This window comes from Aythya marila, assembly GCF_965140915.1.
Source record: "Aythya marila genome assembly, chromosome: 6".
NCBI lineage: Eukaryota > Metazoa > Chordata > Aves > Anseriformes > Anatidae > Aythya > Aythya marila.
In genome coordinates, this window is record NC_139047.1 from 13,899,072 (window position 1) to 13,920,751 (window position 21,680).

Sequence of the window (21,680 nt, forward strand, 5' to 3'; positions counted from 1 at the left end):
ACTAAAATACTCGAGAGTCACCCTTTCCTAGTGTTTCAAATCTGAAGTCAGTGTTTGCTGGACATGCTACCAATTTGTGTGTAAAGCAGTCTCCCCAACTCCTGAAATACTCTCAAACATTTGTAAGTGGGCCTCAAGTATGCACTGCCATCCAAGAGCTTCTAGCAATAAATTTGTCTGTATAAAACTCAGCAGATTAATGGCTTTTCTTGCATTCCTAGCTATTAAAATATCGGTGGGGATTAACATTTTTTTTCTGCAGCATCCTCAGATCCAGAAGAAATCCCAGTATATCAAGTATCTTTGCTGTGATGATGTAAGAACTCTACACCAATGGATCAATGGCATCCGCATTGCTAAGGTAACCTCCTCTAGCCAGTCTTGCACTGTTGTCATGAGTTGTTGTCATTATCTGTTTGAAACCATTTATAGTTATTTGGCAAAATACACGCTAAATCCAAATTCCTTTTATTTAACTATTCTGAATGTGAACTATACAATGTTTATTCTTACATCCCTAGAAATCCTTCATTCCCTAGAAAAACTGGACCCTTTCCTTCCATTTCTGCTTTACTTTTTTTGTCATGTGACATAATTCTGACTGACATGTGTGCTAGATTTCAGCCAACTCTCTTACAGACATTAAAAGGAAGGCTTGTGGGAAGAGATGAGACTTTGGGTTTGACAGATTTGTTTTCTAAGATGCCCATGTTGTCTTAGTTTATTTGTTGGCCCATTTCTTGCATTTATCTGGGTGGTTTGATGCAATCTCTTCTAGCATAAAGAAACTGTTCTTATTTCTTTTAGCAATTCACTAATAAAAAGGCAAAAGATTGGGAGCAGGAAATTGCCACTGCTGCTAAATGAAAGAAAATGAAATTTGCACTGATTTAATTTTGTGCGAGCTCCTTTACATAGAGCCTGCTTTTTATCTCTCGGGAAAAAGAAGGTGGAATAGAGAAGCTGGCGGTGGAGATTAGCAGTCTGAAAAGGGCACAGAGCCTGTATAGTCGTTACATTTGTTTGTCGTTTTGCTTAGTATGGGAAGCAACTGTACATGAATTATCAGGAAGCATTGAAGAGAACAGAATCGGCATATGACTGGACTTCCTTGTCTAGCTCCAGTATCAAGTCAGGCTCCAGCTCATCTAGTTTGCCAGGTAATAATGTGATCTGTCTCATAATGGAAAGACTTAATTACCTTCTTTATTCTCAGTTATTTGGAGACTGCAGGAGGGGCTATTCCAGGAAATGGACTATATTAATCCAAAAACCTTTATTACTTCTAGTGGTGTGTGTTTTCAGAAGAGGAACTTCATTTCAAATTCCTGATGCCGCTATCTTCATCTATTTGAGAAAAAAACAAATCAAGGTCCCTGTTTTAACGATGTAAACTGCTTTTGTTAACTGAAATATGTGAAATTGGCAATTAGGAAATAGTCCCTGCCCATAGGCAAGGATCAAAACAATCTCTTGAGAGACAAACTTTGAAAATAGTGGTTCTGCTCCTTTGTCAAATTTGGTGTCCCTGCAGGAGTATGGTCTTGTTGCTCTGTTGTGTTGTCTAGACAGCAGTCTTCAGTGGGCTGGCTGTGAGCTGGAGCTTGTGCAGTCGTTAGTGGGAACACTGTTATTTGGTGGGATAACACATTTAACAAGCGTGACCAATAAAGGTCACACAGACTTGCATTATGAGCACACTGGCTTTACTCTTACATTCAGAAATGTAAACAGTTTTTTTGCTTTCTTTTAAACAGAATCTCAATCAAATCATTCTAATCAGTCTGACAGTGGAGTTTCTGACACCCAGCCAACTGGACATGTCCGTTCCCAAAGTATTGTCAGCTCCATGTTCTCTGAGGCCTGGAAGCGAGGCACTCAACTGGAGGAATCCAGCAAGGTAACAAGAAGACTTTAGTTTGAGAACCAACACCCAACAAAACGCACAAGACAGAGTGTTACCTCTTCCACCTCTGTCTGGAATGGGATGGATTTTTTTTCTCTTTATTACTATATATTACTTGCATACACTACATTATACATTTTTTTTCAGGAATTGCTTTTTCAGGGAGTTCAATCATGAAACATTCTGCTCTTGTTTTTATTAGTGTACACAGAACCCCCCTTTTCTTTGAAGGCATGAGACCGTCCTTCCCATGAATCCTATTAATTAGTGTTGAGTAAAGACCAGATAAAAAGATCAGCTGTTAACAAGCTGATGAATTAAATTAATTTACTAAGATGTTTCTTCAGTTAACTAGTCACATTTTTCCATTGTAAAGATGTAAATGACTGAGATCTGGAGGCAGGTACACCTGTTTAAGACACGCTCTAATATTTTTATTCCAATGGTTGCTATTATATTCTGTGGAAATGGAAGCAGTAAACATAGACATGGTTAAAGCAGAAGTACTAAAATTGAAAGTAATTGTGGATTGAGACAGATTTGATATCTGCTGTTGCTGGTAGAGAGTTACAAAAGATAGTAGCCCATTGACTCCGAGAGTCTTTGGTGGTTTGGTTAGTTCTATGTCTGGTAGTTGGCTGGTGTAGTTCCTGGAGAATACCTGCACACACAGCGGAACCGCCACTTCAGCTTGTTGGTTGTCAGGCTTTACAGAATGTCCAGGCTCCTGAACAGCCATGATACAGGTATTAACGGCGGCACTTATGTGTGGAGGTGTATTGGCAGGATGCTGTGGGGGAAGCCATCTTCTCTCCTGTCAGACTCGAATCTTTCCCAAACTGCAGGTTCAAGGTTGATAGAGAAGGAGGCTTTTTAAAAATAAAACCATGGGTCACTACACCTCATATTGGTGCATTAGATAAATAACTAGAAATAAGACACAACATCACATTTTCAAGTAAAAAAGCACAGGTGGCACAATGTGAAATCTGACTTGGCTCTGTTCTGTGGGATTTGTAACTTTTCTGCAGTGCCTGCTGGCTTGGAAATCATATAATTGTAATAGTGATGGCCCAGGAACGTAGCTTACTAAACTGTGATTCAAATTTTTCTACTGCATGTGTGCAACACCTGCTGCATGTTCATCAGCAGATGGCTTGTGTATGTGTACAGGGTGCATCATTTCTACAGGGACTGGGTTGATGGAAAAGATAGGGCACTCAAGTCTGTCTAGCATGTATCCAACAGAGGTGGAAGAGTACTGCTGTGAGAACTGTCATGTTACTGTTTTCTGAAGTTTTGTTTTTAATGTGAACTCTTTGCTACTACACTCTGTGAACTTCCGGAGAAAATTTTGAGATTAGCACTATGGACCACATCAAGTCCATGGTGCTGCTGTCAATTACTCATTTAAATAAACCCCCATAATTTTTATGTTATCTGATTAAAGCATTTTTACAAATAAAATATTCAGACTTCTCCCTATTAAGGGCCATCCATGTTTCAAGATTTCATCAATTTGAATTCCCTTCTATACACAAATCCGTTAAAAGGTACATGACCTCACATGTTAACACAGGTGAATGGAAACTTGCAAAGACTCCAAATGAAATGAACCATGTAAAATTATGATTTGAAACTATGCTAAAAAGAATTCTGAGTAAATTGTTCACCAATTTAACTTAAGCCAAACTACTGTACATGATTTTTTATACTGTACAGGTCTGGCTGAAGAAACTTAAATGGTCAATAAATTAGGCTGGTAGGGGCAAATGTTAAACTCTGTGGCAAGAAAAGAAACAACGTTATTGATATAATTGGTATATTATTATATATATTGGTGTTATTGATATAATTTCCCAAAATGCTGCCATTTGCCCAAAGAATATTTTATTCACTTGTTCACGTTCATCACAGCTGGACAGTGAAAATATCATGTCTTGTTTTCTTGTTAGATTTTAAAAATGTTCTTTTAAATAGGATAATACGACAGGTATCAGAATGCGTGCTCACTGTGTGTGCTTTACGTGACAAGGAATAAGGGACAGTTCCCTGCTCAAGACTCTCTAAGGTCTTGCCATTCAGGGATAGCTGTTCTTTTATGCGTCAGTCTTTCTCTCTCGCTGTTTATGCCGCTTTATTTTTTCCTGTTGCCTTTTGCTGTCTCAGGTGTCAAAAGTGAAGGTCAGCACACCCGTGGTGCCTTATACAGGGCAGAACTAAGGTCAGGGGATGTTACTTATAAATTCATTAACTTGGGTGACTGGGAGAATGGTAATTGCAGACTAACATATGCAAGAGATCAAGATCTCTCCCTGTTTTGGTATGTGAACATGTTGATGAAGCTCCAGAACTTTGTTACACTCTTGCCTCACAGACCTAACGTGACAGGTAGAGGCACATCCCATGTTTGTTGTAAATTGCCCTTTGTTGTTTCTTACTCTAATCTTTTTGGTGTTGTTCCTATGCATATAGAAATTCTGTGCACCTGTGTTTAAAACAAAGCAATATGCAAACATACTTATACAGTGAAAAAGAGCATAATTGGGCTAACTTGTGGCAAAATATCTACTAATGAAGCGTAGGTCCTGAGTGCAGTTAGTTGCGTGTTGGTATTGCATTTCTAATGCATGTTTCTAAGCTGCGAAGATCACACTGTGAAGTTCACAACTTTGCTTGTAGCAAAACCACTTTGTATTAGGAAGTTGTTGATAAACTTGAGTAATGTAATCATCTTTTTAAATTTTAACATGAATGTAGGTATACAATTTTAGAGAAGCAATTTAACCTGAGCAAAACCCAATGAGTAGATGAAAGCACTGCCTGCTGCTTTCCCATTGCTCCTTCCCTTAGACATTTTTTTCCCTGTCTTTCTTTTTCTGAATAACATAACAGCTGCATGCCTAGCTTTTCCTTTCCAAGCTAACTTGTGTTGAAGGTCTCCAAACATTTCCTTCTGGGGACACTTTCCTAGGAAACTTTAGTTGTCCCTCTTTTTTGTGTTTGGTGTCAGAGCATGTGGAGAAGGACCTCAGAAATATTCCTTTGCAGAGCTTGCTCTTCTGTGTTTTAGAGCAGGTCAGGATTTCTGCACTGTGCAACACTAAGCTGTGTTAAGGCCTGCGCTGACAACATAAAGGCTTGTCAGACACTCTGGGAGGTCGTGTATGGTTTAACTTCAGTCTTTAAGAGCTGAAGCAATGCCTGCAGTCTCCTGCTCTGCCCAGCGTCCTTTGTTGTGGCCGTTGGCACCCTGGGGAGTGTCCTGTTTGGTTCCTGATGCTTGCCCGCAGGAGGACCAATGTGTCTCCCTGGGTACAGCTGCCTCCCATAATTTCGGCATAGCTTGCAATAGACCTGGCCCCGGTGATTCTTGGCAGCTCCCCTGCCAGCTTGTGTGGCCAGACTGCACGGTTCAGGCTTGATGTGTGAACAACTGTCTCTTGCTGCATTGTTTTCCTAATACTTCCTGCATGCTGTGATCTGCCACTTAATTTTTAATGACAGGCACATTTAGACCTTGACTTTATAATCTCTTTGTCTCCTTCCCTCCCTCCCTCCCTGTCTCTCTTTTTCTCCCTTTCCACTTTCACTAAAATTCCCTTCCCAATAGGCCCGAATGGAGCCTGCAGGTCGGCCCTTCATGTCTGTTGCACCTCCTGTGTCCCCGCAGACAAAAGTGGCGACCCCCTATGCAGCCTCACAGCCGTCCCCCCCGCTGCCCCCACCGCCGCCCCCCCCTCCTCCACCCCCACCTCCCCCTCCTCCTCCTCCACCCCCCCTCCCCAGCCAGGCCGCCCCGGCTGCTGCCTCCCCCGCCACTATGTTCGTCAAGTACAGCACCATCACCCGCCTGCAGAACGCAGCCCAGCACGGCGGCCCTTTTGCCAAGGCCGCCGCTGCACCGCAGCCCCCCCCGCCCCCTCCAGCCTCGGGCAAGCCTCAGATCCTGGTGCCCCCCAACGGGGTCATGCCGCCTCCCCCCCCTCCGCCGCCGCCTCCCACTCCGGGCTCAGCCATGGCACAGCTGAAGCCGGCACCTTGCGCCCCGTCTGTGCCGCAGTTCACGCCTCCGCCACCCCCCCCCAAAATCCATCAGGTGCAACCAAATATAAGCCAGGCTGCCGCCGCTGCCACCCCCCCGTTGCCGCCCCCTCCTCCCCCCGTGCCTGCGCCCCCACCGCCCCAAGCGCCCCCAAAGCCTCTCATGACAGCTCTCCCTCCGCAGCCCAGCGGGAAGGCAGCGTCACCAGGGGTCACGCATGTCACCCCCCCTGTGCCAGTTCCCTTGCCCCTTGCAATTAAGAAACAGCCGAGTGTCACCTCTTCCCAGGTGCCTCCACTGCCCCCAGCCCCTCCAGGCCCCACTCCTCCCCCAACGTTCCCAAAGCAGCAGAGTTTCTCTGTGAAGCCGCCTCCGTCCCCTCAGTCCCCAGTGCCGTCAGTGGTGAAGCAGATAGCCAGCCACTTCCCACCTCCTCCCACCCCTCCTGCCGCTGAGCCCCAGCCTCTGAAACCCCTGCCGCTGAGCGTGGCTCCCCAGTCACCTCCAGCGGTGAAGGCGAAGCCCAAGTGGCAGCCCGCCTCTGTTCCCTCTCCGGATTTCCCCCCTCCTCCACCAGAGAGCAGCTTAGTGTTTCCTCCTCCACCTCCTTCCCCAGCTACCTCTGCAGGTTCTCCCCCCCCTGACAAATCAGGGTCTCCAGTCAAAAAGACCAGCAAGACATCAAGCCCTGGAGGGAAGAAACCACCTCCAACACCTCAGCGGAACTCCAGCATCAAATCCACCAGCTCCACTGAGTACCACGAGTCCAAGAGACCTTCAGTGGACCGCCTTGTCAGCAAATTTGCACACCCACCAGAGCCGTCAGGGTCTCCTTCGAAGGAGTCGTTGCCTCCTGCAGCCCCTCCAAAGCCTGGAAAGCTCAACCTTTCTGGGGTGAGCTTGCCCATCGTCGTTCCGCATGGAGGGATCCCGGCCAAGGCTCCTGTGCCAGGTGTGTCTGGGAAGGAACCTGTGGTTGAATTCCCTTCACCGCCGTCGGATTCAGACTTTCCACCACCGCCACCCGAAATAGATCTTCCCGTCCCACCGGTTGAGATCCCATCGGTGTTTTCAGGCAGTACCTCCCCGAAAGTCGCTGTTGTCAATCCCCAGCCTCAGGCGTGGTCAAAACCATCCATTAAAAAAGCCCCACCGCCCACGCGGCCGAAGCGGAACGACAGCACTCGGCTGACACAGGCAGACGTCGCAGAGCCACCGGTGACTCCTGGCCCCCAAGTGCCCACCTCACCCAAGTCCAGCCTTAGCGTTCAGCCGGGATTCTTGGCAGACCTCAACCGGACGCTGCAGCGGAAATCCATCACCCGGCACGGCTCCCTCTCCTCTGCACGGATGTCCAGAGCAGAGCCCACAGCCACCATGGACGACATGGCCCTGCCGCCACCCCCACCGGAGCTTCTGGCTGACCAGCAGAAGACGAGCAGCTTCAAGGGCAGTCATATATCTGGCTATGCAACGTTACGGAGGGGGCCGCCGCCTGCACCTCCCAAAAGGGATCAGAACACCAAGCTGTCGCAGGACTGGTAGTCCCCAGGGGCCAGTGCTCTCTGACTCGAGGGCTGCGCTGTGGTCAGGCAGCCTGTGATGTTGTGCGCTTGGAGAGAATGTGGGGACGTGGACAATAGCCCCGTCAAAAGAGGTGATCTCAAACTGTAGCTAAGATTAAAGATAGAGACATTCCCCTTTCATGGCTAGGCCAAAAAAGTTGGGGGCTTGGGGTTGTCAATATTTTATTGGGGGAGGTGGGTAGAAGAGGCATCAACTTAATCCTTTCGATTTCTTTTACCCTTCATATGGATTGGACCAAAATCCCTTTTTCTTACTTTTTCTGCATTGAGGGGAAGATAATTTTTGTAGTGTCTGTCCATGTGAGACATGTTTGTGCATGTATTATAAGTGTAGGTATATAATATATTGTGATATATTTCGTCGCAATTATAGAAAATAACCAGAATGTTTTTGTAGAGCCGTATTTATTGTTTCAGTCACTATATTATTGGGAATCAGACTCTGTAACCAGTCAAATCTTACCGTATAAGATGAAGATGTAGAGGGCACTTTAAAGAAAGGAAGAAGAAGGAAAAAGTAGGGAAAAAAAAAAAGCACCACAAACCTTTTGGCAGTTTGTGATGGGTAAATAATGGTGTAAAGTGGAGGTGTTCTGCTAGTAATTGTACATTGGTCATTGATTGAAAAATACAGACTCAACATACCAAAACATTCTGGTCATAATACTACTGAAAATGAGTATGTTCTGACAAAGAAAATAGATTTTATATGTAGTGGGCTGGAGTGAAATATATTTATACTATAAAGAACCTCCCCCTTCCTTCCAAATAGTTTAAAAATATACACTGCTACAAATTAATTCAAAATTACTTGCCCATGAAGTAACTAGGATAAATATGTATTATTCCAATCCATTATGCATTTTAAGTTTATAATAGGCTCGATCATTTGTTTTTATGGCACAAGATGACCATTTGTGTTAACCCCTTCTGAAAGCTGCCAGGACTCCTGCAATCAGTGCCGACTCACAAGGCTGACCCGTGTGGATCCATCACTTGTACGTGTCATTCTTTCCCTGAATGAACAGGTAGGTTTCTGTAGAGAGCGCTCTGTTCTCACACAGACACACACAGCGTACAGTCTCACATTGTCTGTGCCTGATAAGATGTATTATCTTTACAAAAAACAAGTGTCTGGAAACAGTGTTGTTTGTAATTCATTAGAAACTGTCAGGAAACTTGTCTTTCTAGAAAGAGAGAAGGGAATGGTAATTTCAGGCTAAGCACAGCTGGAATTCTCTTTTCTTTGACCTGCCAGAGGCTCTGACCAATGCATAAATCTGTTAATTATGAAGTTGCACTTCTAGCAGTCAAGGGAGAGGACTGGAAAAAAAATCTTTGAGAGGCAATAACATTTGCTATTAGTTTAATTTAAGGAACCGTATGAGTAGGAAATAGATTATCATATTTGCTTTTTTTTTTATTGCTACCGAGTCACAATCACCGTATCAAGTACTAGCGTCCTTCATCTTGTATTTCAGGAGATTGATTATACAGTCTTACCTACATATTGGACACAATAAGGTATTGTAATTAGGATAAGTGGTCTTGGGTGTTATGCATGTTCATTACAGGGTAGTGGTACACAATCTTTTTAAATTAACTAAAATACTTGGACTGTGCCATCTGCAGTCATTAACTTCCCTGGTCATTACAGGGATACTGTCAAGGCTCAGATGTCAAAGGATTCTACTGTTTACCTTTATTTCAAAAGCAAATACTATATGCTTTTCTCCCCCAAAAAGTGAATCAAAGGAAGTAGCTTAACCTCACAGTATCTTCAAGTGTGTAAAAACAAGATGGAAACTAATCTCTCATTAGAGTAACTCAGATTGATAAGAAATATTGTGAGTGTCCCCTATTCCTTTTTTAATTTATTTATTTTTTAAATCCAAATAATAAAATTAATGTATTTGTGAATAATTTATGAATAGGAAAAAGGTTTTGCCAATTAGAGGGGAAAAATGATACATCTATAACTATATAGTTTTAAATAAGTGCATCATGAAAAGAGAAAAAATAATGGTGCTGTCTCTGTTGACCTGTTTCATATAATTTTATAAAATCTATTTCAGCACCTCTGGAAATTGTTTTAATATTTCTGACTAGTTTTTTTGAGCAATAACAATATACCATTGTGTGCATTTTTAAAGCACTGCTATGGAAAGGCACTTTTTTTGTATCTTTCAAATTGTTCACAAAGTTTTGTTTCTACTATTTTTGTGCTTATCAAGTGTCCTTAACAGCATTTGCATTGTTGATTTTAAGCATGCTCAGTATAGCTGGCAAGTAACTTCGCAGGAAGATTAAGCTATACTGCAATTCATGGGTGCTGTAATTTTCTACGTTGGTCCTCCTGCTGCTTTGTACTGTATGCAGTTCCTGGGGCTCACACCCACCAGTGCAGAAGGTGTGCAAATACAGTTGTAACTCCCAGCCATTACTGACGATAGGTAAGTAAGTGGACAAATCCTCTACTCCCTGATGGGGTGCATCTGGGCTGACACAGCACATGCTCCCAGATGAGAATCAGTCAGGGAATTCTTGCTCCCTCCGTTTTCCTTTCCCTACAAGATAGCTAGCTCCACTGGTGGGTGATGGTTGCAGCCCTTTTTCTCCTGTTCACTCAGTGCGGGTACCTCTAGGATTTGCACTTAGCAGAGCAATGTTTTAAGTGCAGTTTTTTCAGAGGCGTTTTAACTTTGTTCTTGTGCCCAGTTTCATTTACCCAGTATCTCCCCCTAGGACAATGAATCCATGCTTAACGTCGCAGGCTGCTTAACAGCTTGCTGGGAGACAGAAGTTTAACTCAAGGTTCGCAGCAAAAAGAGTGAGTGTTGGCAAAGGTTGCAAGATTGCATCCTTAGTAGAACGTACTTCATCAGTCACTAGTGATACAGAAGAGTGAGTGGCTGCAGCTTTGCTCAGATGTGTGCTGAAATTTGGATACAGAGTGATTCAGACAACCTGGTTGTCTTTTTAGCTTATTGGATCCTGTCAATGTAACTTGCTTTTCCAGTTTATTTACTGTTTTATGACAGCAAATATGCCTTATTTGCAAGTAAGTTATTTTTTCCCCTTGTGCACTGGTCTCAGAATTGTACCATTTTATCTTGTAAAATCAGAAAATAAAGGGGCCAAAGCTCACACAAAGCAAGATGCTTCTTGCTACAAACAGGGGCAGTAATCCTTTTCGCACTACTAAAATGAGTGTGAGAGCTGAGCTCTCATACGCTGGACCCACAGATAGCAGATGCTTTTATCCTAAAATACTGAGAGAGTAGAGCTGTAGTTATGTGGCATGATGAAGTGTGTATACCCTTTGGCACTTAATGTGTATGTCAGGGAAAACCCTGTTCCTGCAGGAGGAGCTGAGAGCTGACAGCTGCATTCTTTGTTCTTCGTTTCCTCTCTGCCAAGCAGCTGTAGCATCCACCTTTGCAGGTAGCAGGGATCTGTTCAGCCAGCAGAGAGGGGAGGGTCTCTGCACATGCAGCACAGCTGTAGAAAGCAGGAACCTGGGCTTCTCAGGCACTCCAGTTTAATTCAGCTCTTGTGGAATTGCTTTGGAAGGAAAAACTAGGCCCTCATAACAGCACTAATCGTAGAGGGAAAATGTTAGTAACAAGAAAAGCTTTTAAGCACGTCATTCTGAAGAAATCATTGGTAACGTGGTTGAGGTAGACATGCCAGTGGTTCTGTTTTATCTTTCAAAATCTGTGTTTGGGGGAGAAGGTTAGGCACATGTCTCACAGTAAAGAAATAAATTAAAAAAAAACCACAGTTATTGTACATGGAAGAGGAAAGCTCCTGCTTCCCCTGTGCAGTTGCTTCCTCCTGCAGCAAAGCACTGCTTGCTCTAACTTAGTGCATGACCTCAAAGCCAAAGAGCTCCTCTCCTGAACTTACTGTGTGATTTCCTGTAGGGCAGCATGGAGTGATTGACAGACACATCAGGGAAACAGTCAAGGTACATGAATCACTTTGGTTTCAGGGCTGATGGGAGAGGGAGCAATATTTTAACAAGTGCATTTTACAATTCACTGTTGTGGAGTTGCACATTTAGAGGTTTTTTTGTTGTTGCTGTTTTTTTCTAATTCCTTTGCTCTGTGCTCTTAAGCAACCAGGTAGCACAAATCAGCTCAGAGAAAGCGTGGCCAGGTTTGCTCTGGGTTAAAATTATTTTTTTCCACAGTTAAAGGAACCAAAAGTGCCGTTTCAACAACAGAAGGGCAAAAGTGAGAAATTTTCTGCTTATTACAGAAAACCACATAGAACTAAATTGTTATACTTCAATGGTGCCGTTACAGGTAAAATAATTTCTTATTCAAAGTAAGATAGTAAGTAAGTGGGTCTTATTATGAGTATTATGTCTAATACAGAGTCATGTTACAAGCAGTTGCATCTCCTTGATTAACTGGGGCATTGTATGGCTCACTGGCTTTAACTATAGCTGGGGAACACTTACTGTGGTAGAGAATTAGATTTACCGTTTGAAAATCTTGTTAACGAAGAGCCGAATTCTTCTTAGAGCTGTATTGGCATTTCCGTTTGATTTGTCACATAGAATTTCCAAGACTTGATGCTCTTCCTGGTTTTTATCATTTATTTTAACGTAGCAGCAGAAGTTTATAAAGGGATTTTCTGTTTGGTATATGCGTACGTGACTTCCACCTTGTCAGCATAGATGCTTTTCTGGAGTTTTGCCTCAGACCAAACACAAAAGCAATATAAACTCCTGACAGAAGGTAGTGACGGTGCAGCCAGAACGTATGAGGGCTGTTTGCTTGTTTGTTGTGGGCTTTTTGGTTGTTTTGTGGGTGGTGGGTTTTTTTTTTTGGCCTTTCTTCTATTAAGGTTTAGATTTTGTGCTTGTTCAAACAGTGCTCCTAATTTGGGGGGTGAGGGGACTCTTACCTGTGTTGGAGAGGAGCTTCCCCAAGCCCCATTTTCTGGCTTCTGGTGTTTAGCTTTGCAGACCCTTGGTTACTCGGGACAGGCTCCAAACCAGAGAGTATTTAATACTACAGGTTTTCCATAGATGTTTCTGTAATATGCTGGTGAATTTAAAAGTTTGTTTGGAAATATACATTTCTCTGAAATTGAATAATTTTCCTTTCTGAATTATTTATCTCCTTCAATTTAATATATATATATTAAATACATATATGAGTGACAAAACCAGCATTATAGTGCAGGGGTTACCACTCACTCACTAATACTGTGATACCGTGAGTCACAGGCTTTGTCTAGTTTTGAGAAGTTTAAGACACTAAATTGCAAATGAGGTGACAACACATGCCTAGCTGTCGTAAGTAAAGTAATTGCCACTAACATAGGAAAAGTAGTTATTTGGGCTGGTGCCTGTTCGGTGCTCCGAGGCACTGAGTAGGGCAAAGATTCAGTGAGCTCTCTTTTCAGGAGAACTGTACATCCTTGGTGAGGTGAACTAGAGAAGAATTTGGAGGAACAGGAACTGGTGCTATATGTATGCACAGTCCCCCACAGCAGGGATTTTGTGAGGGGAATGTGTGAGAAGGAACTTGAGGAAGAGATTTTGGAAACCCCCTTATTTAACGCTTAAAGGCAACTCATCTGTGAGGACACTTAGGAATGGAACCAACTGTTCCCTACAGTGGAAAATGGTTTCCTCTCACCTTTCCTAAGATGCCAAAGATGCATTCAGAGCTAAATTTCAGGTACACAGATGTTCTTGCACCAGCTGGTCCTGGAGCCAAGTGGACAGGGGCTGCAGCTGCTGTTCGGTAAGAGAGCAGGGCTGCTGCTGCCAGCTCTTGTGCATCTCTTGCCTTTGGTAACTGTGGGTACAGATCTGCAAGGAGTGGGGGCAAAGGGCAGTTTAGCGAGGGAACCTGTGCCCAGAGGCTCCCTCACTGCTGATTTGGTGCAGCACTATAAAGCTTGTACTTAAAAAAAGGAAAATTAAATTATTTCACAAGTTGTAACTGAAATCTTAGTTCTCCTTCTAGTGGACTGCCGTGGACCAGAAATTAACTGGAGTAGCAGTTTGTTTTATGGCTTACACTAATTGTTAGCGGCCACTGGTGATATCCTGTATAATACTGGGGATGCAAATGTAAGAAAAAAAGTGTCATTGCAATGATGATTTTTCTGTACAGCAAACTTGTGCTGAGTGCTATAAATACATTCATGTTTACTGCTTTAAAAAGAAAATTGCACATTTTATCTTTCAGTGGGATTGCCTCCCCTCTTCCCTTTCCAAAAAGAAAAATCAAAGCTCTTTTAGACTGATAGCTTCAGGTTGGGGGGAGCTTTGCCATATTATAAATATATATAAATATATGTATAAATATACTTTTTTAAGCATGAGAGAGGACAAAAGAAATACTACATTATAGAGTACCCAATATAGATCATTATACAATGGAATATGCACAATTCAATAAAGATGTAGTTAAATTTAATAATTTGTTTTAATCCTCTGTCTTGCCCTTTTTCTTTTTCAGTTCAGAGTCCACATTGTGTTCTAAGGGCACCGGTGGTTCCCCTTTAGAGATCAGATATCTGACAGCCTACAGGTTACAGTTTCTGTGCTCACACTTGATAAAATTGCTACTTATTGTTCCTTTGCACAGTTCTTTCCAGTGGGTCAGACCTGGCTGTACCAGTAACAAGGTGCACACCAGCTACAGGTCTAAAGAGGACCCAAAGCGAAGGCTCACCTTTTCCATCTGCGTGCTTCCCCAGACGTGCAGGGTCCTGGCAGTACTCTGTACATCTCTGCTCACCCAAGAACAGCTGATGGCTGGTAAGTGCTGGTGCAGCCCCTCTCTGGGGTCCGCTGCAGGGAATTCAGCTCTGTTCATCTCTCCCTCAGGGTCGCCCATAGGCTAGCCGTGCAGCAGTCATGAGCTATTACTGCAGGGATTTGAAAGTCAGGGTTATAGGAACTCCAACTGGAATTCCTGCTCGTGTGGGGCAGTCATTCTTAGAGGCGCAGAGGTACTTGGTCTTGCATGTAACTGAGCTAGTCTCTGCCTTGAGCCAGGAGATGGAACACCATCCTTGGGAAGCAGCAGCTGCAGTGCATGCTCTCACCTACCGGAGAGGGAATGCAGCTCAGTGAAAGGAATTCACGAGCAGCACAGCTGTGCGCATACCACAAGGAGTTCGGAGCTGGCCAGGACACAGCACATAGAGCAAGTGTCACGGCCCCAGGGCAGACATGTCACTGCTGAAAGAAGAACAGCTCTTGTGTTCCTGCAGGCCCAGAGGAAGGGACTTCTGCCTAAACACTGTTAGTGCAGAATGTTACTTGGGAAAAGCAAGGGAGAGCAGCTCTCCAGCCAGCTCAGACGAAGCCGAGCCTACAACTGGTACAACAGGATGGCAGCTGAGAGCTGTGAACATGGCATGGGTGCCCTGTGCTGGAAGAAGAGCTGGCTACCCAGTAGTGGTAACTGCAGGAAAGGCAGTCATACAGAAGTGGAGAGAGCAGCCGCTGAAGGCAGCGGGCTGGACGCAAGTCATCATACCTGTGCTGACCTCAGAGCTCCTCTGGAACAGGGCTGCATACACAAGCTACTTATCCCAGCCTCGACATGTTGAAAAGTCTGTAGCAAAAGACAAGGAATGTGGCGCAGCAGTGGCACACTCACAGAACACAAGGTGACAGAACACATGATGTGTGCTTTGTTCTTTTTATTTAGGGCTCGTAACAAGAGGGTTTAGTACACAGCAACAGTTAATTCCAAGTACAATTAAAAAAATTTAAAAATTGGGTTTTGCACTCACTTGGAAGGTGGTTCAAATGGCACACACAATAAAACGTTACTGGCGGCACACAGCTCCCCAGAGTCCTGCAGGCTTGATCATTTACAGTGGGCTCTGCACTCATCCACTGCATCAGCAGTGCCAAAATCAAAAGCACAGGGTGCTTCTCCTCTGACTGCAAACCAACGGTGTGTGTGGGGGTTCTGCTTTCAGAAAAAAAAGTACATGGACAAAAGATCCATGTTAGACACTAACATTTCCAGAGAATTCATAGAAACTACTTGTCCATGCAAGTTGCAAAAGACACTTTTTCAAATGTGAAAAGAAGCACTTGGGCTTTACAGAAAAAAAAAATCTAGACGTCAGCACTTTAGCAAGGCGCTGTAATGGAAATGAATTTGTACAAAGCTCTTCCTCATTAGTAGATAGTGGTAGGATTTGTCTGAGGTTTTAAGAGAAATAGGAACAACTACACTGCACGTATTTCAGCAGTCACCACACAGGTATTCAGCAGGATGCTGGGCCTAGGCTTACCTCTGGCCAACGGGCTGCTGACTTTACCTTTTTGTAACTCATCTTGGAATAAGCAAAGGTATTAATAAAATGGGTATGTTCAGAGTACCAAAGAAAAAAACAGTTCCTGCATTCACAGGAGGGTGTACAAAACACATTGGTTCTTTTCTTTGAATGAAAGCAGCAGAACACCGTGGTCTGTGAATTATTATTTGTAACAGCAGTTGGCAAACCTTGGCCGCATCAAGCATTCAACAACCTTCCCACAGAAAGGAGAAGGTCCCGCTACTCTTGTACTTTCAAAAAAAAAAAATTGAAAAGGACTGTTGCTCCATCGTGACTTCAGCTACTGAAAAGAAAAACTGTTCCCCTCTTGCACTGTTCTGACCTCTGTGTAATACCATTTTAGCCACAAACTATGGCTGTGCCTAATACTGAGTGATGCCAAAGGGTGAGGAAGGTGGAAAATATATCCGTAAGCACAGTAAATTCTTCAACATGGGTCCCTATAAGCTATAAACCATCATCTACCTGCTCATACTGTTTTACAACACTGCCTTTTCTCAAGATTAAATATTTGCCTTAGTGACCACAACAGTTCTGCACATTTCCCACTGCCACTATTGCCAGCAAAAGCTTGTCTGACTAAATACTCTGTATGGGTTTTGCAAAATTTACTGAAATGCTGCAGTCCTCAGTCAGTGACTACACTCAATGCTAATAAACCCAGCAGAAGCCACAGCACCAGTCCCCAACAGCCTCCTCTAGCAGCTTCAAACAAGTTGCCCTGTAAATGCCACCAGATTACTAACCAAAGAAAAGTCCTGTCCTTTCCACATGAAAATGTAAAACTTTTGCATTTGATCTATGCCTGATGGCCAGAGACATAATTAAAAGTGAGCTTATTCCTCGTAAAGAGAGGCACAGCTACAGCGTTCACTGGGAACTGCTGGAAGCTGCTGAGCAGAGCACAGCAGCAACTCGCCACCCTCTGACACAGGTAGGGGACGCCCCAGAAGCACAATAGGCTGCACCAGTGCATGACCCTCCACCACCAGTCAGCAACTCACAAGTACGCGGCAGGCGGGCAGCACACCCTCCGTCCAAAAAGGAGCATCAGTCCTGTCGCTGCTTCCCTTCCCAAAGGCAGCTGAAAAGCCCAAGGTAAAAGTGCTGCTTGGCAGATGCTGCATTGCTGCCATCGTACCCTTTGGTTCTTGGCTGTCACGAAGAGCACTGAAGAATCACGCAGAGCAGGGGACCAAGCATTCTGCTCATTTGCAAACACGGCGCTGGGTCTGCTGAGACAGGCATGCTGGCATAAGCAGAAGACAGGCACATCCTCTTACTCCAGAAAGCAATGCACAGCGAGAGCCCTCAAACGGCAAAGAAAAAGTTCCCAGGAGGCGTGAAAGGAGAACAACCTGTTCTAGCAAGGGCTAGCTGGTTCTCAGCCTTCCTGCCACCCCGGTAAAACACCCAGCCAGAGACCAGAGGGACGGTGGGGGAGCTGTGGTGCAAACCAGCAGCAATTTCCACCCACTTCCAGGAAACCTCAACTCAAGTTCCTGTTATCACTTACAAGAGAAGGGCCATGCTCCACCTCTTGCCCTCCAGTGAGAGCAGCAGCTTGTCAATGTCCGTGTCTGCGCGGCTCTCACAGGTCAGGCTAGCAAGTCCCCCGGCACTGCCTCTGCCCTCTAGCGCCTGCTCCAGCTACTGGGCATGGAGGTGCAGTCAGGATGCAGAGGCATAAAACAGGCAGCTTGGTTTTCTTGCCACTCTCAACCAGCTGCTGCAACAGCCAGTGAGGGGAACAAAGAAAAGCAATCTGAAGGAAGAAAAAAAAACAACACACGCAAAAACCAACAACATGAGACACATGCAACCCCAGCCACTCAGGAACAGAGGCATGAAAATAATTTGCACCCACACTAGCTGGGGACAGTATGACCTCCTTTCACCCAGGCATGTGGCTGAAGGAGAGCTGTAGTTAATAGCTTTGTCCCAAGGGGGCCAAGAGCAAGGAAGAACTCTGCTACAGCAAACCAAAGCAAAATCCACAGCTACAGATTCCCGTGCACAATGAAAACATCTGGCTGGGCTAATACAGCTCTCATGAAGGGAGAAACGTTCATTTTGGCCATACAGCACTCTTTGGCCTATCCTGGAGTGTCTCCTTCCCCTACCTCTCATGCACACCTGCTGCTCTGATCAACAGCTTGTGATGCTGAACACCTCCTACTATGGCAGCAGAACTCAGTGAAGAGAAGTTGTGCATCCATGTGAAATACTGAGGGTTTTTTCCACGCTTCTCCCCTACCCCCCTTTTAGGAACATATGTAAATAAGGAGGTATGGGGTGAAGGTTTTGGAGAAGACATACAAGGGACAAAACTGGAAACACAACCCTCACTGACTTCACTAGCATGCATGTAACATTAATACACAAAGCCTGTTTACCTTGGCCTGGTCTATGACCATAACATCACATCATCCCCAAACAAGCCACAGAATTAAAATCTATACAAAATAAAAAAGTATGCATAAAACTCAACACGTTTATTTGCATTAGTACTGCATAATAAAGCTTAAAACCAGCAGGAGGTGACCCCAAAATTCCATCCAGAGCAGCTCTTATAGGACAAACAATACCACATGCTATCTGCGGAAACCCAACTAACCTTTGGCCCATTAAGCCAAACCAGCCTTTGAAGGAGCTTGGCACATCTTCAAGGTTTTTCAGCCTCATCTTCTGTCCTGAGCTCTGACATGCATTCAGTACTTTCCAGAGTACACACTGCTCCACTCTGGTAGCTCTCAAAACAGAAAACTCACAAGATATACAACCAGCTGAATGAAAATTAAGGACATGGGTGTGTATCACACACTATGGAAGTACACACAGTCACCACCCATCAGTCAGAAGTATTCAAGCGCATGCTCTTACACATACTGAGTTAAAGACATGATAGCACTAATGCGTGACCTCCCAGCTGGAATATGGGTGTGCAAGGAGAGAGCATTCACTCTCCTGTAGTAATGTTTTAAGCTGCCAAACTCAATAGGTTTGTGCACTGTGTGCTCAGTCTTCACCAAAAACAAACCAGAAACAAAACAGAAGGCAGGAAAGCTCCAATAGTCCTGGAAAACGCAATTCTTTGGTGCATAGGGGGTGGCTGTGTAATACTGCACTGCAATCCCCCTGATCTCTAGCCATGCAAGCACCACTGCCCTATGCAGAAGCTGTAGGCCTGCCCTGTGGCAGTGGAAAAAGACATTCCAGGTACGGGACAACCAGTGTTTCTAGGTATGGTCCCACAGAAATGGGCTGAGGGAACTGACCATGGCTGCTTCTGCTACTCTTGCTGCAAGACAGAAGGAAGGTAGAAGGGTATCTGTTCTGGCTAACGTTTATTCCAAATACTAATGCTGCCAGCTTCTAGAAAGAAGACAACAGCGTCTTGGCTACACAGCTGCAGACTAAGCCTGGGAGAAAGTAACTTCCATCTTTGCACTGGTTGCTTCAGAACTGTACCTCTTGCAGGCTTCCACCAAACTAGTTCCTTTTACACACTGTTACAGGAGTTAATGCCCTCTTCTGCAAGCTCACCGCAGATACCAATAAAACTTACCGGTATCCCCCACACACCTCACCTGTTTGTTTCCTCTTTCTTCGCCCTTAAGCAGCTGTGGCTCCTTCACACTCGAGTTTGGATGAAACCTGCACCTCCATCCTGATACTGCACTGGCTACCAAGCAAGGGGATTGTGTCAAGTCCCCCTGCCAATATTATCACAGACTCACCCTTGGCACTGCTCTCCGCACTGCTGTTTTACGCACAGGCCTCAGAAGAAAGCTGCAGTGTTACCTTGCCTTTGACAAGCTACTGCTGGTACCAGCTGGAACTTGGTCAGGCGACAGTCAAAAGTTGTTTAGGAAGATGCCCTGGCCCAGGAGGCTCTCACAACGCAGGGGTCATTTGTGGGCCAACAGGACTGCAACTGGAGGTTTAATTGGTTCATTCTGTTAGTGCATCACATTCACCCAAAGACAGTGTTTAGTCCTTCCTGAGGGCAGACTAATACAGCCATCATTGTACACTGATCTGCAAAGCAGAACACTGAGCAGCATTTTAACTGAAACTTAAAAAGCAAACTATTAACCCAGGGGCCTTCACTTGGTATTACTCCACCCTAGATCCACCAGTACAGCTCTAAATATCTGTTTCTTCAAAATAAGCAATGGAAAGGACTGGGAAGAGAGCTAGGACTACTACTAGTTACTGCTTGGATTTCCATGGGAAACCAGTACACACAACAGCCCTTTTTACTTCCATTGAAGAGATTTTGGCAACAGACATGAAGACGACGATTGCCGTTTGTCCTGCCTCTGCACAGGGCTCTCACAGTACATATGCAAATCTAGTCATCAAGTACAAAAAGCCAATTTACAATACCTGATTGGATTTTCAAGATTATATTGTGCATAAGACTAAAGTTGGGGGTAAGTTTCTCTAGTGCAAGCACGCATGAGTAGATCTGAACCTTAGAGATCACAGCCCCTAGAGTTTATCCTCAGACCCCAGGAGGACCTGTAAACTTCGTTTCACCTTCACCGTCAATGGCATCTGTGAGTTCCGTTTAATCCAGCAGCACCCGTGGCAGGTAGCTCGGTGCGGAGCAGCACATTTACATCAGTGCATAACAAAAACCAAACCTGTTGCATTCAAAAGATGAGGCAATGTGGGTGAGGGTCCTCTGGGCTGCAGCCATCCTAATTGTCTAAACTAAAAGGTGAGTGATTCAAAGCCAGCTCTGTGTGCCCTGTGTCAGCCTACATGTGCAGAGCAGCTGCAAAAGTGTTTATGCTAAGATGTAACCACCTGTAAGGAAGTCAGATACGCGAACGGCTTTGTGTACAAATCCCAGTGTTCCCTAGCACACGAGCGTTCTTCCAGCTGCACAGGAGTGTAGTGTAGAAACAGGAGGGACGTCCACTGGCCAGCAACCCTTCACCACACGCATCCCAGGACATCCCAAGTGCCAGGCACTGCTGCCAAAAGTAGTACCATGAGGGCGCACAGGATTCCTGAGACAGATCCCAGAGCCTGTCGGAAGTCAGAATTTGACTGAAGGGTCAGCTGCTCAAGGAGTTTGTTACATCTGAATGGGTCAGCTTAATTCACCATCAGATGGGTCAGGATAGCCTCTCTGCTGGCAGCCGGAAGAGCCATTTGTTCAAACAACTCAAATCACTATTGTTTTATAATGAGGGAGGGGAAAAAAAAAAAAAAAAAAAGAGTGGTTGTTACAATTATCCTTCATTCAGCTATTCTGGATGGGGCCCCAGAGGCTGGTGGAGATCCGGGAAGCCCTGACAGCTCCTGCAACAGGAGATGCAGAGCTCTGTCCTCGAGTCTTCACTCCGAGTAATGCATGATGGACTCTACATAGTTCCCTGGGAAGAGCCCCGTCACTCCATTCATGACCCCTTCGTACCAACCGTCATCATTCTTCTTGATGACATATATGATGGCACCTTCCTGAAATGACAGCTCATCTTCTTTGTCCTTCGTGTAGTCATAGATGGCCACCACTAAAGAACAGAGAATCAGAGTATGGACTGTTAGGAGAGGTACAAGCATGTACCTCAGTTATCTCCACATGCAGATATATAAAATGCACATGTGCAGTCCCATTATCAAGAAATCACTCCCATCATACATAATACCAAAGTAAATAAAATCCACTAAAGAAATAGAGAAAGAAACACAGTGCCTCTCTAAAACAAAATGTATGCCTACTGTATCATCAGGATTTTTTCCTACAACCACATAATAGTGGAAAATACTAAACAGATGAAAGCTGCTTCAG

At 44.6% G+C, this 21,680-nt stretch overlaps 2 protein-coding genes across 9 annotated transcripts in view; one reads left to right on the forward strand and one right to left on the reverse strand.

The window, feature by feature from the left end:
* Window positions 1-13,974, forward strand: part of RAPH1 (Ras association (RalGDS/AF-6) and pleckstrin homology domains 1) — an 87,441-nt gene extending 73,467 nt beyond the window's left edge. For all 5 annotated transcript variants that reach the window (XM_082763069.1, XM_082763065.1, XM_082763068.1 and 2 more), the window contains 4 exons: window positions 263-361; window positions 1,040-1,160; window positions 1,758-1,900; window positions 5,520-13,974. In XM_082763069.1, the coding sequence (XP_082619195.1) occupies window positions 263-361; window positions 1,040-1,160; window positions 1,758-1,900; window positions 5,520-7,496 (2,340 nt within the window). In that variant the 3' untranslated portion in view covers window positions 7,497-13,974. The remainder of the gene's footprint in view (window positions 1-262; window positions 362-1,039; window positions 1,161-1,757; window positions 1,901-5,519) is intronic.
* A 1,231-nt stretch (window positions 13,975-15,205) lies between these two features.
* Window positions 15,206-21,680, reverse strand: part of ABI2 (abl interactor 2) — a 59,375-nt gene continuing 52,900 nt past the window's right edge. For all 4 annotated transcript variants that reach the window (XM_082763764.1, XM_082763763.1, XM_082763762.1 and 1 more), the window contains one exon: window positions 15,206-21,402. In XM_082763764.1, coding sequence (XP_082619890.1) covers window positions 21,227-21,402 — 176 coding nt within the window. In that variant the 3' untranslated portion in view covers window positions 15,206-21,226. The remainder of the gene's footprint in view (window positions 21,403-21,680) is intronic.